Source organism: Oreochromis niloticus, linkage group LG19, assembly GCF_001858045.2.
Source record: "Oreochromis niloticus isolate F11D_XX linkage group LG19, O_niloticus_UMD_NMBU, whole genome shotgun sequence".
Classification (NCBI taxonomy): Eukaryota; Metazoa; Chordata; class Actinopteri; order Cichliformes; family Cichlidae; genus Oreochromis; species Oreochromis niloticus.
The window spans coordinates 26,332,948-26,349,179 of NC_031983.2; the positions used below are offsets into that span (position 1 = coordinate 26,332,948).

General features: G+C 38.9%; 1 protein-coding gene across 2 annotated transcripts in view; it reads left to right on the plus strand.

Annotated features, from left to right (window-relative positions):
- Positions 1 to 16,232, plus strand: part of sntg2 (syntrophin, gamma 2) — a 95,730-nt gene that overhangs the window by 10,844 nt on the left and 68,654 nt on the right. For both annotated transcript variants that reach the window (XR_003215250.1, XM_005477587.4), the window contains exons 2-4: positions 14,277 to 14,414; positions 14,531 to 14,587; positions 14,731 to 14,788. Coding sequence is in view for 1 of the 2 variants with exons in the window: in XM_005477587.4 (XP_005477644.1) it covers positions 14,277 to 14,414; positions 14,531 to 14,587; positions 14,731 to 14,788 (253 nt within the window). In the remaining variant the exon portion in view is untranslated. The remainder of the gene's footprint in view (positions 1 to 14,276; positions 14,415 to 14,530; positions 14,588 to 14,730; positions 14,789 to 16,232) is intronic.

The following is a 16,232-nucleotide window of genomic DNA, read 5'->3' on the forward strand; positions in this document are numbered from 1 at the left end:
ATCATGGGTTCTCGTCACACACACAGCTCAGTCATTTCTGTTTAAAAAAGATATTCTTGTTTTTGGACGAGCCGCCGAGGCTGCGTGTATCCAGATATTTCTAATAGTTGTTAAGTTGACTGTGACTTGTTGGCTTTTCTTCATGCTGCTTACAGTTAAATGATGTGAACTGCTGTGATGTGGGTGTTGTGGTAACTTTCATGCATAACGTAGCTTTTAATTAGATTTTTCAGCCAAGTAAATATTTCATATGCTAACAACAGTAACAACCTCTAGGTTCAGATATAGTTTTATCGGCTCGTAGCCAGAGAGAGAATTAGGACTGGTGTCAGCTCGGGTAATCAAAACGCATGAGTCATGGCTGAAAATGTATAGAGTCCATGATGAGGGTGTGTTAATGGTAAACGGAACTGATGGAACTAAAGTATGATTCACCGGGGAGTGCTGTGAGTGGATTAACTCAAAAATATTTCACCACATTTTGCACTGTACGTACAGGTCTGGAGGACTGTTCCAGGCATTATATGACTGATCTACACAAAAAAGGGCATCTGGAGAGTGTGTGTGTTGAACTCTGGCTGCTGGCTGTGTTTGGATCAGCTGTGCGTGTGTGTGTGTGTTTGACAGTTGTGGTGCTTTTCAAGGTTATCAGTGTCTGGAAAGTTCTGCTTCCGCCACAGCTAAAGTAAACTCAAATGCCATCTCCACATCAGAAAGGAAGCTTGGAGATAGCAGAACTGCCAGTCTTATTATTAATACATGCAGGGAATCCACGCTCTGTACAGACTTCAGCTTTGATTGGTCTGGCACATAGCCAAAACTAAAAGAACAATTGTCTACTTGAAATCTTAAAAGAGGGTTTTGGGTAATATCATCTTTTTGTAATCTTTAATAATAAACATCCAGAATTGCACTCTTACTTTTTCAAGCGATTCTGTTGACTTCATCCGGCATATACTCGAGCTGTGAAGCAGCCAAGATGAAAGTCAGCAACACCAACGCTAACGCTTCAGTTTTCTGCCAGAAAAAGGTGGATTGCTCCCTCTGGGTTGGAGGAAAAGATGCTGCCCCAAGCAAGGGAATTTAAGTATTTCAGGATCTTGTTCACAAGTGATTGAAATGGTGGAGCTTAAGTGGAACAAGAAGTTACTGTTGTTGCATTACTGCTGCATTGTACCAGACCAACCGAGCCGAAGGTGAATGTTTTCGTTTGCTAGTTGATTTAATTCCCCCTCCTCACACGTGGTAATGATGAAAAAATCAGATTGCAAATACAGCAGCTGAAAAGAGTTTTTTCCTTATGAGATTTGGGCTTAACTGTTGCTCCTTCATGTCCAAAGGAGACAGCTGTGGACAGTCTAATCAAGATGCTTCCCATGCATCTTCTCTTCACGTCTTTGGGGCATTCCCAACTGAGAGACCCACAAGTCACTGGAGAGATTTTATATCTCACTGGCCTCAGAACCCTGATAAGAAACCGTTGCTGGGGAAAAAAACATCTGGATAAACCAACTTTATATAATCAGGGAAAATGAGCAGAAGGATAAAATGAAAAATAACTTTAAACAAATGTTTGAGACAAAGCTCAACTTCCTCAAATATTGTGGTTCTGCGTGTTCATGTTAATATTAAATGTCTCAAAACTCATGTCGGTTGACTTGTCGGAGGCATTCCTGTCGTCCAGGGTTAGAATTTCCTTGTGCCAGTCATTAGGATTCAATCCTCCGGTTATTTTCTACACTTTTTTTATAGTTTAAATTTGGTTCACATATTCACTTGAGAATTTTTATTTTTTATAAAGACTTAACCATCTGGTCAAATTTGGTTCTGTTCATGAATCAGTTATTGCAAAAATTAAATTACCATCTGGCTGAGACTTAGTTTGTGTTGCTGAATATTATCTGCTGAACATCAATGTGCTGCCTTTGCCATGTGAGCATGCTTGCATACTGATGTTTGTGTGCTTGAACCTGCCGGGCAGCTGGAGTCGTGCCGTGCGTGTATTGATGTTTTTTTTTCCTCCCATGGGCCTATGTGGGTTTTCTTGAGGTACTTTAGCTTCCTGTTGGCTTGAAATCGACTAACAACCTCTCGAATAGTGTACGGGATGTTCCCCACCTTTCCTTTCCCCTGAATATGAAAACTAGAAAATGGCTTGATGGAGCTAGAAAGATTCCTTGTTCCTCAACATCTGGCTGTAAAGTGGGTTTGGCTTTTTGGAAGCTTATACCCGATGGTTGAAACAAAAACTTGCTGTCCAGTGTTAGAAAGATATGGAACGAAGGGCTTTCCAGTGCAATCTGACATGTAGCTTGGACAAGCTAATTTGTCAATACAACTGAAAGCTGTAACATTTTGTGGATAAACAAAACCAAAATAATTTTAATGAATAGATGAGAAATAGCTTTTACGACATGGCAGATTTTTAAGTTTTTAAAACTTTTGAGCTTCAATATTCGGAGTAAGTACTTGGTGTTTTTCACAGATATGAAATGTTGATTAAATGTGTTTGATGAATTGAAATATTTTAAGCCCTGTGCTCATTTATGGAGCTGCAGGTTGTGAACATTAATTAGGCTGCAGCTAAAAACTGTTTTTGCATTCTCAGGCAACAAAAGCTGATTACAGATCTAAATTGAATCTTTGAGGTTCAGTTATTTATAACTATAGTTACCTGTGAATGGGGGAAAAAAATCCTAATTACCTTTGATAAGGGATTTGAAAGGATTTGGATTCAACAAAAAGCTGAACCCCAACACTAGTTTTCAAGACTGGCCTAAAGATTAGGCACTGGCGCAGGACTCAGTAAAAAGCTTTATGTTTTATTTGTAATTGAAATACTATAGCTCCACAGGGGTAGAAATACAACGGCCTAAATCTCAGCACACTCATAGGATGATGATAATATTTCATTTCCAGTGAACAGGGAATGTGCCACTTACAGAAACGCTCGATAGCAGCAATTTTTTGCTAGAAAAAAGGCATCCTGGTGCTCGTGATCCACTGAGCATACGGTTACTTTTATGCATTGTCTGCTTTCACTTCAGTTGTGCCAAGCCAAGTACGATCTCACTCTGGTTCACTTCAAGTCTGAAAAGTGTACTTTACCCACTCCCAGTGGAGCCTATACTGTGATACCCTGGTACAAACACCATAAACAGTTGAGATAATGGTTTAGACAGTTTGCAGCCTCTGTCTCACACAATTTAGAGGTGCAGTTTCTTCCAAAAATTGTGGTATTTTTCTTGAACCCTGTTTCACAGTTTTATCTTTTTGTAAAACAACTGTTGTGCATTTGGTCTGGCAGAGCAGCAGTGTGCTTTTCTTTAAGGAGCATATTCCACAGATATTCCCAGATGTCTAGCGAGCTGTGCGCGCTATGAATTACATTGTGCAATCTACTAGTTTAAAACATCTACCAGACTAAGATGTGTTGTTCCACAGCGGTTCCAGCAAAAGCTCCACACTCTTCAATGAACTAAGTGCTGTTGTATTGGCTGTGAGATTTTCACAGGCCATGCATTGATTTGTTCCTGAAATGATTCAAAATAAGTCTCACCAGCACTGTGGCCAATTGTAAACGTGTAGTTTAGTGGTTTAGTGCACAAAACCTGATTTAAGATGTTGATGCTGTATTCTCAGCAGTTGCAAATCTTCTGCTGCAGACACTAAACTTTTAAAGCGGAAAAGTATGTCTGGGTATTTTGAGGTATTCTAGACTAGCCTCTAGGGAGACCTTGGTCCATAACTATAATACTTAATATTATTTTTTGCTTTCTGAAAATGGTTTAAATTATATCAAACTGCATTAGTGTCAAGCTCTAGGTGTTGCTAACCACCTACAGTGTTGGTGGGCCAAATCAACAACAGCACCCCAGATTGAATAAGATTGGATAAGCAGAAGAAATTTATAATTTATAAGAAAAATAAAGTTACAGTTAAAATGCTGTAAAATGCCGCAGTAAACTTCAAGGCTATAGCTTCCCTCTTGGGCTTTTGTTTGTGGATATTTCAAGGACATTCACACTTGATTAAGTCATTCACTCCTAATTGGAGTTTTTAATGGTTTAAAGGCTTAATAAATAAATCCTGAAGCTGACAACAGTGCAGGGCTCATAGAAGTAGTGATCTAATTCAGATTGTTGGTAATCATTAATGTTAAAGAGAAAATACTTTAAGTTTTAGGGCTCTGTGTGTCACAAAGAGCTTTGACATTTTCAGCCAAAGATATTAAAGTCCGTTTTATTTCCCGTATCTGCCTGGTCTTAAGTGATACAGTTATAGTCATCAAATCAAAATGAATCAAATGTGAACTCTGCCTCTCTTCAAGTGCATCACTGATGTGATGAGTTCATCAGCACTCCTCCTGACCAGTGTGACCAATCTGTTTAATGACCAATGTCATATTGCTCTCCGATTTATTTACCCCCGAGAGAATGAACCAAGTACTCTAGGACAGCCGTCAAACGTTGACTAAAGCTCATCCTCGACCTTCTGTGAAACACAACTTCTGTTCTTTCACTCCTTCGACAGCCCTGCTGAGATTTTTTTTTCCTGTTTCACCTCGTTTTACCTGAGGAAAAAAGAAAAAAAAACTATCAACAAAACGCTTAAGGACCTCTGTTGGGTAAAATCTCTAAAAAGCAAGTTGGTTGTGTTGATTTTTAAAACTAAACCTATATATATTTCTTGCCCCCATGTAGTAATACATTTGAGCTGTTCTTTGAAAATGTTATTCATAATTAATATCACTGTCTTCAAATGAATTGTAGACAACTGAGATCTTATGCAATGTATCTGGCTGATGCTGTGATCTCAGATTTATCTCATCTTCTGTGTGTGAAGATACCCCCCATCTAAACTAATCGATAAAACATGTTCACCCTCTGGCAAATTCGTTCTTTCATTTCTACGCAGACAACTTTTATAAAGTTTAACTTTGATTTTTTTGCCCAATTTTACTCATTCATTCAGTACTACTGAGAATATGGTGGCCTTACAAATCAAATACAGCATGGCGCTTCTGTAAATTTATCTAATTTGTCCTTTTAGAAGATTTTATTGTTCACTTTTGGTGATGACAATTAGACTAAAACTGGCTTTTAAAAATCTGTAGCTGTAGCTACATCAAGTTGGACCTGGTCAGACTTTTGAAGGGAATACCAGTGAAAGTGAATGATGCCATTGTTTGACATACAACAGGGTGGAAAACATCGTCAGAGATAAAGCATTACCTCTTTGTAAATCACCTTGTGATTGCTTCGGTTGTTACTGTAGCAGACTGATATCCTGTAGTTTGAATGGAAGACACTGACTTGTTTGCAAACACTTGCTATGTACTCTCCGCTCTGTAGTGCTTGGAAAAAGTGTGACACAAACCAGAAATGGAGAACTTTTGCCTTCAAAGTAAAAGCTGTGACATTTGAATGCAAAAAGCAAATGGTTTCTGTTTATGATCTACGTTTGACAGTTTCACAACTGCTTGGCGAGTAGTTTGCAAGTGTTTGCAGACAAGTTGGTGTTTTCTATATAAACTACTGACAACTGTAGCAACCTGCTAGCTATCAAAGCAAACACAATCAGGCTTAGGTGCCGTACAACATACGTCTTTGTGCCCAGTTTCACATTAGTGACTGCCAGCAACCATTGGCCAACCGATCGGAATACATATTTTCCCTCATAACCAGTGACCAGTGAATGGGACTCAAGTGATCAAATCTACAGCGACTTCTTGCCAGTGGGTCAGGGAATACACTTATGCACTCATGTATAAAGGTGTACCTCACTTAAATTTGGCCAATCTTGCTTCCAAGGTTACCTCTGGACCATTTCCAGCTCTGTTATTTTTAATTTACTTTGCCACTTGATCATTAAAAATCAGGAAATGGCAACAGTGCCAGAGTTGAAAAAAATAACCTTGAAGAATGTTGGAGGGAATCAGGAATATGAAAAACGTCCACCCTAACAGATATTATACGAGATAATGGGGGAAACACTATTGATAGCCATCGTCTTTCACTGGAATCAAATAACTTTAAGTAGTTACTTTATGAAGAGTTTTGCCATGAATCTTAAGAAATCCTTTGTTTTATATTTGTTCAGCTTCATAGCTTTCAGAGTCCCCCAGTCATTATCACAGCTTGGATGTCGTGAAATGTACGAAACTAGTCATCAAAGTAAATGTAACATGAATGCAGCGTTGGTGATAGAGCTGTGACGAACACTGCCTGCCTGAACTGACTGAACTCACAGTTTCAGTGTACTTCAAAGTCAGCTGGCCAAATGAAATACAATTGCAAAAACAGGAATGATGCGTTAATTATCCTTTCAAATATTGAATGATCATCATGCTGAAGTAAAAAACAAACAAACAAACAAAAAAAACACTTGCATAGCTTTTTTTGTTATTTAAGAACCACAAACAAGTATCTCAGTTTCTCATTTTTTAAGTGGATTCAGATTCAATAAAATGTCTCTAGACCTTGAGATAATCCAGTAAAGAGGCGAGTTAGGTGTTGAAATCAACAACCCACTGAACCAATGAAGGCTTAATGTGAACATCTTCTGATATGTGCTTTTAATCTAATGTGTCTACATTGTTAACACTGGGTTGCTGTAAATAATAGTCTGAAGTTGCTTTCTTTCAGCTTTTTAAAAGAAAATATATTTGCCAGGCCTCCCCAACAACGTCTCTAAAATACCAAAAAGGAAGAAATAAAATAAACCTGCTTATTTTGCTTCACAAGCACAGGTTCATTGCAGGGCTGTTGTACTGAATTGTATTAGATGTCTGCTTCACTCTCACAGTTTTTATTTCAAAGGGGAAAGAGGACACAATTTGACCACAGTCAGCATGATGAATATGATATGCTGTCACAAGATTTTAACTCAATTCAGCTTTGAATATACTGCAAAGAAATGCGGTTTTGCAAAGCCTGTGTGATATGAATGTTGAAAGTAGTTTTCTTTCTCCAGATTAAAGACTTTCTGACAGACTGCCTAAAGAGAATATGCAACGAGCTTGCGGTGTTTTACAAGATTGTTTTGTGTACAGGTGTCCCACAGGGCTGTTTTCTTTTTATGCTCTATCATTTTCAAGCTACACAATTGAGATAAGGTGGCAAAACAGTACCGCAATAACCATAACAGACTGCATGATACCTTTATGATTTTATGGCAGGGCTTAGGCAAACCTTTGCAATCTTCATATGAGACATACTTTTAAAATTCAGATTCAGTGGTTTGGAGCATTATAATGGTCTAAATAGTGATGGTCTGAGCTGCACTTTAATGGTCCCAAATGCCTTCACACAGTTCCTATTTCCCACATGTTTACCTACATCCTAGGGACAAAGGTGCCCATTGCTAAATACTTTAATATGCAGTTAATCCATGTTCACCATAGGAATCCACAACATCCACTGCTAGACTTAAAAAGTCAACCAAAGGTAATGGATTGTGTTTTTTGTGCTTTTAAAAGGGATAATTCACTATTAAGATGAGCCTGTCAATCCAGTTAAGTACCTCATTTAGCAATACCCACAAGTTATTTTAGCATACAACCACGGATCATTACATGCCGAGGCTTAAGAGCATCACCCCGGCATATTTGCTAGATCTTTACTATTTACAGCAACGTGACACGGTGAGGATATGAAAATGCCACTTGTAACGACAGCTCAACCTTTGTGCATCTTACTTTCCACCAGTATGTTTGTGGAAATGGTGTCTGCGCTTTAATTCCTAACGACTTTTCCATAGCAGTGCCAGCATACTCGGGATTATCTTCCTTTCTCAATCCAATAATTAACATAATTTACTAAATTAAGTTCTATTTGTTATGAACTCAAACTAGCAACTGAGCCAATGGATTCATTGGCTGTGAGTGCAATTGGAGTTGTCGTCACCTCCTTGTCATTAAAAGCAACACAGGTTTAAGGCGTTACTTTATCAGGTCTGCAGGATCTCTCCATGTCTATGGATTAATTTAAGAAACTGGAAGCTCGTCATTGATGGTGAATTTCGGTTGTACCTACGACCCAGACCTGGTCATAGGTACAGCCATGAGCAGAGACACCCAGACCTGTGAGAGAGAGCTTTTCCTACTGATAAAGACCTCTCACATGGCCAGTTGTACTATACTAACCAAGTTGTGATAGTTAAAAAGTTAAATGCTGGAAAAGTTCCTGTTTTTCAACATCTGATGTAGAAATCTGTATTTTTTTTACAGTGATTACAGAGTAAGAGAAAAAGTGTTTTTTGTGAATTAACATTGTTGCAATGACATGCCAGAGCTGCTTCTGTAATTTTGCACATTTATTTCTTACAATTTAAGTTCAAAGAGTCATCCTGACAGATGTGTTTCATTTACTACAACAGCATTTCGTCATCATGTACGAAAACTGGGACATTAAACCGTTTTAAATGTCTCACTGATTAAATGTGTAGTTAAGTTTCTTTAAATCGACAGAAAGGGAAGTTTCACTGGTCTGGCTCACCTCAGTTTAAAATAGGTTGTATGTGGCCCCATAATGTAAAAGGAGCTTGACATACCTGCTGGTCTCCTCCCAGCTGGCCCCAAACACCTCACCTAGGTGATGCTACCCCCATTTTATTTTTAAGGGAGAGCTCAGCCACCCTACAAAGAAAGCTAATTTCTGCTGCTTGCGTCTGCGGTCTCAACCAGTAAACCGACAGTTTAGCTTTTATACTCAGCTGTCTTGGACGTGACAGACTGGCACAGCGTCCGTTACTGCAGATGCTTCACTGATCTGTCAATCTCCCTCTTCCTCCTCCTTTCGTAAACAAGACCCTGACATTCTTGAACTCCTCCACTTGGGGCAGATACTCATTCCCAACCTTGAGTGGGCACACACATTAGCAATGAGTAAGCATCAGTTAGCATAATGTAAAAGGACCTTTCTTTTATCTTGTGGCCATTAGCATTGGAAGCCTTTTTGTCTGTTCTAAATGGACTGTTGCTTGCATAGCTCCTTTTTTCTGAGCGGTCAACACTCGCTGAGCAAATAAAACCAGCGGGTCTAGGTTGTGTCAGCCGTCAGAATGGATTTCAACTTTCAATGGTACACTGCAAGAAAACTGCACAGTGCAAATAATTAGTGCTGAAGATGTCAGATGATACATTTACTACCTCTGCAGATCACCAGTGCCATTTAAATTCCTTCTTCATGATGATTTTAATTTGGTAAACAGGTTGGAGTGATAAAAAGATAATTAAGCCTCAGCTAAAAAATTCAATTTCAGCACTTCTGAGAAGCACTGCAGTGCATTAACACATAATGTTGAGATGGTGATTAGCGTACATTGATTTGGCAGCTGTTTCCTGATACCTGAGCTCTGAAGCCTGAGGTGTTTCAGTCCTGTATCTACAGCTGAAGCAGCAGAAGCTCTCCATGGCCACCGTTTCTTAAATTGTGCATAGAAAGATTTGTAAAAGAAAATTGATATTTGTCACATGAATGTGTTGTGAACCTTGTACACACAGCTGCATGTGTTCAGCTTTAAACTCCTTTATTTACTGTCCCTGAAGTTTCCACACAATTACACACTGTGCCGCATTCTGTTTGTAAAACCGACGCACTGATATATCAGCTGAACATCCCCATCTGCAGATTTCATCCTTGCTGACTGATATGACATTTAGCAACGGCACGGTCTGATGTAATCTGTTATGTTCAAAGATAGTTTGATGAAGAGCTGACAGACTTAAAAACAGGAGATTTCTTTGTTTCAGAAACAAAATAAACCAGTAGGTGGGAAAAAAACAGTATTTTCATTGGCTAAAGGCCAAGTTTGTATTTATTGAAACTTCACAATCTGTGCGTTCTTGTTTTCCACTAAAGCGAGCTCAGCTGCGACCTTCATGCATGCGTGCCTTTTATGAGTTGTACTCACCTAAATGATCTCTAATTTGTGAACTCTACTTATTTTCTTAGCGCCTGTGTGGATGTCTCGACATTTATTGTGATTGCACTGAGAGTTCCTTTTGCACATCTCTGCGAGGGGCATCTGCCTACACTTGATCGTCGATGCTTCTAAATTTATGCAGGATATTATAAAGACAAATCACCTTCTGTGTGTGGAAACTGTGACACGCACAGGCTCCGGGTTGCTCATGGTTATTGTTCTTGTCTGGCTATTGCTTGCATCATATTAGCATGAAGTTGATCCTTTAACTTGCTTCTGTAGTGTAGCTTGGGTCTGCTCAGCGGCACACAGCTGCCATTCAAAGTGAAGAGTGGCTATGGCCCCATTTAAAGTTTGGATTTTCATTTTGGAAACTTGTAAATCTTTTGATTTAACAGTTTGTGTTTTGCTATATTAAAGCGCAAAATAACTAGTTTTTCATCACTTCTGTAATGTCAGCAGCAAAATAAAAACGATATTAAACGTCTTTGTTCCTACTAGACTCAGCGCCCTCACAACAATTATGTAAAGTTTATGGAGTTGAAATTGTTTATGTTTGAATGTCATGTGTGATTTGCACTTGACAAGACCAAATGCATTTTTCTGTCAGTTTATTATACAGTGTTATTATTTAGAGTTTTACAGTGCTGTCATTCAACAAGAAACAATAAGGGCTGCACAAAGGGAGCCGGCTGAGAGGGTGGGCAGTGACAGAGTAGAAAGAAGCAAGAGGTGAAGCTGGTTTCCTTTGTCATTTCAGCAGCGACGCCGACTTCTTCTGCTGCGTTCGGCTTGAAACGTTTAGACTGTTTTTGTCCTTTGAATGTAGCCGCTGCTCTCCTGCTGCAGTGGCCGTATATTTCCACAAAGCCTTCATTTATATTCCGTCTTCCTTAGTGGCAACTGAGCTCGACCTTCATTCTCAAGTCTCTCAGCAGAGAATTGGTTGACCCCACTCACATAGTGATTGTGACCTTTTCCCACTCTGATCACTTAAGAGCGCATCATCTATGAAAAGGTGAATCTTCTGCTGCTCTACAGGAATTTGGGCATCACAGCAAAACAGTCCAGCAGCACTGTGTCTATTTTGAATTTAATTTGTGTCTTTCTCACTTTTTAATGGATCAAAGTCAAAAAGGACATAAAAATGATATGGTGCTGATTTAAAGGCACTTTTCCCAGTGCTCTGCTTATAATCATCATTGACATGGGAGCCAATTGATACCACTTAAACAAAAAGGTTTTAGCCTCTGGTTTCCTTGAGTGTCAAATGAAAGAGGCCGGACACGATGAATGAGACGCGGCAGAAATGTGACACATTTCTGGTTTTGTGAAGCCTTAAATGCGTCGTTTTTGATCGGAGACTCACTGTAGTAGTTTGTGTTACTGCGTTAGTCTGCTGTGTGTATAAAACCCTTTAGTTCACAGTCACGTCACTTCAACTAACAGGCAATTGTTTTTCCATCAAATGTAGACCATTGTTTTTTTCATTTGTTTATATGCCAGATCATCCATCAATCTTATTGACTCTCTTGGCTGAATTGTGATGAAGCTTTGGGAAATAATGTAACTCACTCCATCAATTCAGCCTTTTCAAACAACCAACATGAGCGGGGAGGAGGTTTAGAGGGGGCATAATTGTTTGTCTTTATGATGTCTTGCATCACAGATTATGAAGTGTTATGACTAGACCTACAGGAACAATGTATTTCAGCCCTCTGTGGTACCATTTTAAAAACGATATAGACTGGTGGAGCTTTCATCAGAACGCAGTGCTCTCCGGGCTCTTCTCTGGGGCATTTGCTTGGATTTTCTTGTTTCTCCAAATATGAAAAACATGCTGGGTTAATTCTTACACCACGACTGGCTGCCCATCCTAATACTTAGAATGTGTTTGGAATAAGAGTTTTCCTGCATTGAGCTTCATTTTATGTCGAGCCTGCTAGTAAAACTTATTCAAAAGTGTATCCGAGAATTCCCTCAGTGTCACTGAAAGATGCAGAGTAGCTGAACTTATTTGTAAAGTAATGACGGTCGCTGCAGGTAATGTGCACTTTATTCGAACATTCATGGTGTTAGACCCAAAGCAATTCCCTAGTTTACCGTTTTCAGAACTGACTTGTATATGAACTGATGGAGCTATTTCTATGGGTTTATAAAATGCGGTTGAAGCTTCAATGTATGTGAAGCTAAGCTTAGTTATTATTATTAACTTTAGTTTAAATGCACAGACACCAAATTGCTTCTAGCTGAACTCTGGCATCGGCATGCTAACATGTTACCGCGCTGAAACACTGTCTTCCATTAATCTCAGTTACTGCGTGTGGATGGATGCTTTTTGTTAGGCTTTGATTGTGGTTCAAAACTGAAATTACACCATCTACTGCCACAAAATGTTGTTTCTATATTTTCTGAATGCTTGCCCAGCAAACATTTTGAAGCTGAGTAACCCAGCTGGTGATGGATTCTCAATATCTAGCCATGGTTGGAAAACAGTTCCAAAATGAAAGGCCTGATGACGTTGATCCCTCCCATTGGCTCCCGATGTTTCCACCTATCATGTCATAGTCTTGTAGCCAGTGGGTGCCCTCCAGGGTCAATGCCTTCAAGGCCTTTGGTCATGTTGGTTGCCGAAGCACCAGATTCTCTCAGAGCAGGGTACTGGTAGTCTGTTAATGTTTTTTTAGCGTAAGATTCTTATGTTGCTTCTTTGTGCTTGTTAATTTATTTTTTCCCTTTGTGTCATTGTCTTGTGTTACATTTCCCAACAGGTTTCCTGTGGTCAGAGTTGCCAGGAGAGTTTCTCTTGATGTTCATCTTTTTCTCTCGTTCCACTGGTTTGTTAGGGAGTTGACGCACAGGACTGTAACTTTGTTTTAGACAAAGTTTAAAGTTAGTTAGGTGTTTTGTGTTGGGGTTGCTGTTGTGTTGTCTTTGGCTCTCCCAGAAGCCAATTTATGCAGTTTTTGACATTGTGCCAGTAAATAATTTCCACATGACCCAAACAGCCTCCTCAAGTTTCTCCATCTAGTATTCTGTTACTTTCCGTACCAATAGGCTCATGTGGGGAATGTAACAATTTGTATCACAGGGTCAATAAATCAGGTAAGAAAGGTCACTGTAACGGGCCGACATGATAAGTTCACCATGCAACAACTGAAACGGAATTTAAATGCATATAAATGTAACTAGTGTAACAGTGTTGTTTCCATTTAAAAATGCTACTTTGTATACATGCAGAAGAAGTTGCATGGCTGCGTGCTCACATACTTTGAATTGCCTCATAACAATCTGTTCAGTATTTCTGAATTTGTTAAGCGACACTTTATTCTACATTAAAATGTCAACACCTGCCTGTTGTTTGGTTTTTCTGTTTGTGCCATGACCAGTTTTGACCTTAAATGCATTTGATGGAAATCAACCGACTCCCTGAATTTTTGAGTGAATGGTGAAAGATTGGTGCAGAAGTAGACATGGCTTTTGTGAAACCCAGACAGTGAGCTGATGAATTTTACAGTTACAGTTTCTTATAGTGGCACAATTTTTCCAACTGTTTATTACTGCAAACATTTTACACTGAAATTCCAGTTACTGACCCATTATTGGATCAAAACCTCAGCTTATTTGAAAAATACTTATTTAGGTTCCTCATCTGTATTTTGTTAGTCTTAATTATACAGGTATTATTTAGTAGTTAGCATACAATAAACCAAAGTGGCAACAATTATCTTTTTAGAATTTCATGGCTGCTAGTAACTTGGCCTAAACATAGTTTATCTGTTTAGGGATGCAAACATAGTTTGACAGCATTTTTCAATCTCATCATTTGAGCCGAGAGCCGTATCGTTACAAACAGTATTGTTTGACAGTCTTTTGCTTAATCAAAAGGTGAATAATTTGAGATTGCTGCATCTTTGATTTCTGTTGATATTTTCAGATAATGATACTGAACAGAAAGAGAAAACCGTTAAATTTGAGCTGCACTGCATTCAGTTTTCAGATGTTTGAAGGTTCTTCATCTACAAAGAAACAGAAAAAGCGTGAACTGTAACGTCTGTGCTTCTTTGATCCGGCTGACTGTTGTCATTTCTGTCCTCAAAGTTAGACTTTCTGGCACAACTGCCTGAACTTTTGTGTATCTCTCGTTTTGTAAGGTAGAAACACTGAACTGAAAGAACGAAATCCTTACACTAAGGTTTCACAATGTCAGGCAAAACCAATTAACCCAAAACTAGACCAGTAGAACGGGGTGCACAAATGGCACGTTGAGAAAAAGAGGATTAAAATGTTCATTGTCTACGTAATTGCTCTGCTTGGCAAAATGTCAATGTTCTTCTCAATTCCAACAGACAAAATCTGGAATTGCTTTGCTGTACAATGAGGAGACCAACAATACCTATGATGTCTGCCTGAAATTGACCAAAGAGGTATTAACCATACAGAAGCTGGATGTGGTTTGCACAAGTGGAAGTGAATCCCAAGTAAATGTAAGTGCACCCGAGGCCTCCAGGCTCGCTTTTTGTAATTCATGCCGCATAACTCCAGCATACTTTTCAATGTTCACAATATCCTTTTGCCAATAAGAAACTCCCACTTTCTAAAGCACAGAACTGTTGTACTGCGAAGACAAGCGACCGGCGGTCTGGGCTTAAGCATCAAAGTAAGCAGATAAGTTTTGAGACTACAGTGGAAATGAAAGGCTTTGGGTGGCAGAGATGGCTGTTTGAGAAAACTGTTTTGGCAGCAAATTTTACCACCCATACTCAGAAATGCACATCCTCATCTTTCTCTCCTGCTTTTCAGGGAGGTGCAGAGCACAACGTGCCAGTGGTTATTTCAAAGATTTTTAAAGATCAAGTAGGTAAGAAAGCATTTCATCTCACTGCTTTAATGTGGCGTTGGAAATGGTTCAAAGTGATTACAGACATAATAAATTATTATTATATTGGTTCTTAAATTGACAAGATTTGTCTATAAGATTAAAAAAAAGTGGTTAAAAATAAAAGTCTCAGTTTGATAGCATCTTTTATTAAAAAAGACATTGTTACATTAGAATATATAAATGAATAAATTAAAAAGAAGGCTTGGAAGAGAAGACTGATGTTAACGCTGAAGGTCGTGTTTAGCCTAGCTTAACCATTAAAATTAAGTTAGCCAACACGTGTAATGTGTGACTTGAGCTGTTTTTATACATGCAGTGCTTTTGATGAACTTTTTTGTTTTTAGGAATTCACCAAAAGAGGCGCATGGGAAGAATGCAAATCCCTGAGTGTGTGTGATGTTGGGTTTTGCTTGTTCAGTTCAGACAATTCCCAGCCATAAACCACACTGTAGATATTTCCCGTAGTGCAAAGTGCCCAAAATGGGTTATTTCCTGCTGTGTGATACAAGTGAGGCAGGACAGTTGCAGAAAATACCCCAATCTGATTCTTACAAAATTATCTGCACAGCATGAGTTTGTAATGAGTTTTAATTTATCAGGACGCACTGCAGTGCGTATAAAGTCATTTTCACATGTGAACGTCAGAGAAGTTAAACACAGACGCGAATAATCAGTTTGAAATCTGACACACAGAAAATCATCTACAACACATTTAGGAAACGTTACAGAACATGTATGAGACAACTGCACAGGACATATAAACAGATCTCCAACACAACTTTTTTCTTTTTGATTGTATGCACAATTTTTACATGGTGCATAGACTGTATATAAAAGATGGATGCATAACTTGTTTTTGAAGCTTCAAGCTGTTGTTTTGGCTGTTTTGTTTTTTTAAAAAGAAAAGATGACAAAACAAAAGGTCAAATGCATTTCACGCACATACAGTAGCACTTTGTCAATCACAAGGCAGCCATGCCCCCATCACACTATATTTTCTAAACTCCTCTAAATGGGACCATAACTTTTAAAGTGAACGCGGTGATGTATTGAAGATGACTTAATGAGATAATGACCTTATTATGAATATGTTCACTGACAAGTATGATCATTTTCCCACAGACTAAAATCTGGCTTCTGTTTGTAAACAACCTCCAAGGTCTGCAGATCTGAGGCGCCTCAGAACCAGCTTTGCTTTATTAGGACCCTGCATCCAACGTTTATATACAGTCTATGATAGGAGAGCATTAAGCTGTTCCAAAGCGTCCTGAAACTTTTTCCCAAATCTAAAAGTCTATCGTAGCCTCTGTTGTCATGTCAGATGAACCACCCTCCATGTGTGTGTAAGCGAAATAACAAAAACAGCTAAATTACTGGCCGATATGGACACAACTATTTCTTAACTGATGTTCGAGAACCGTGG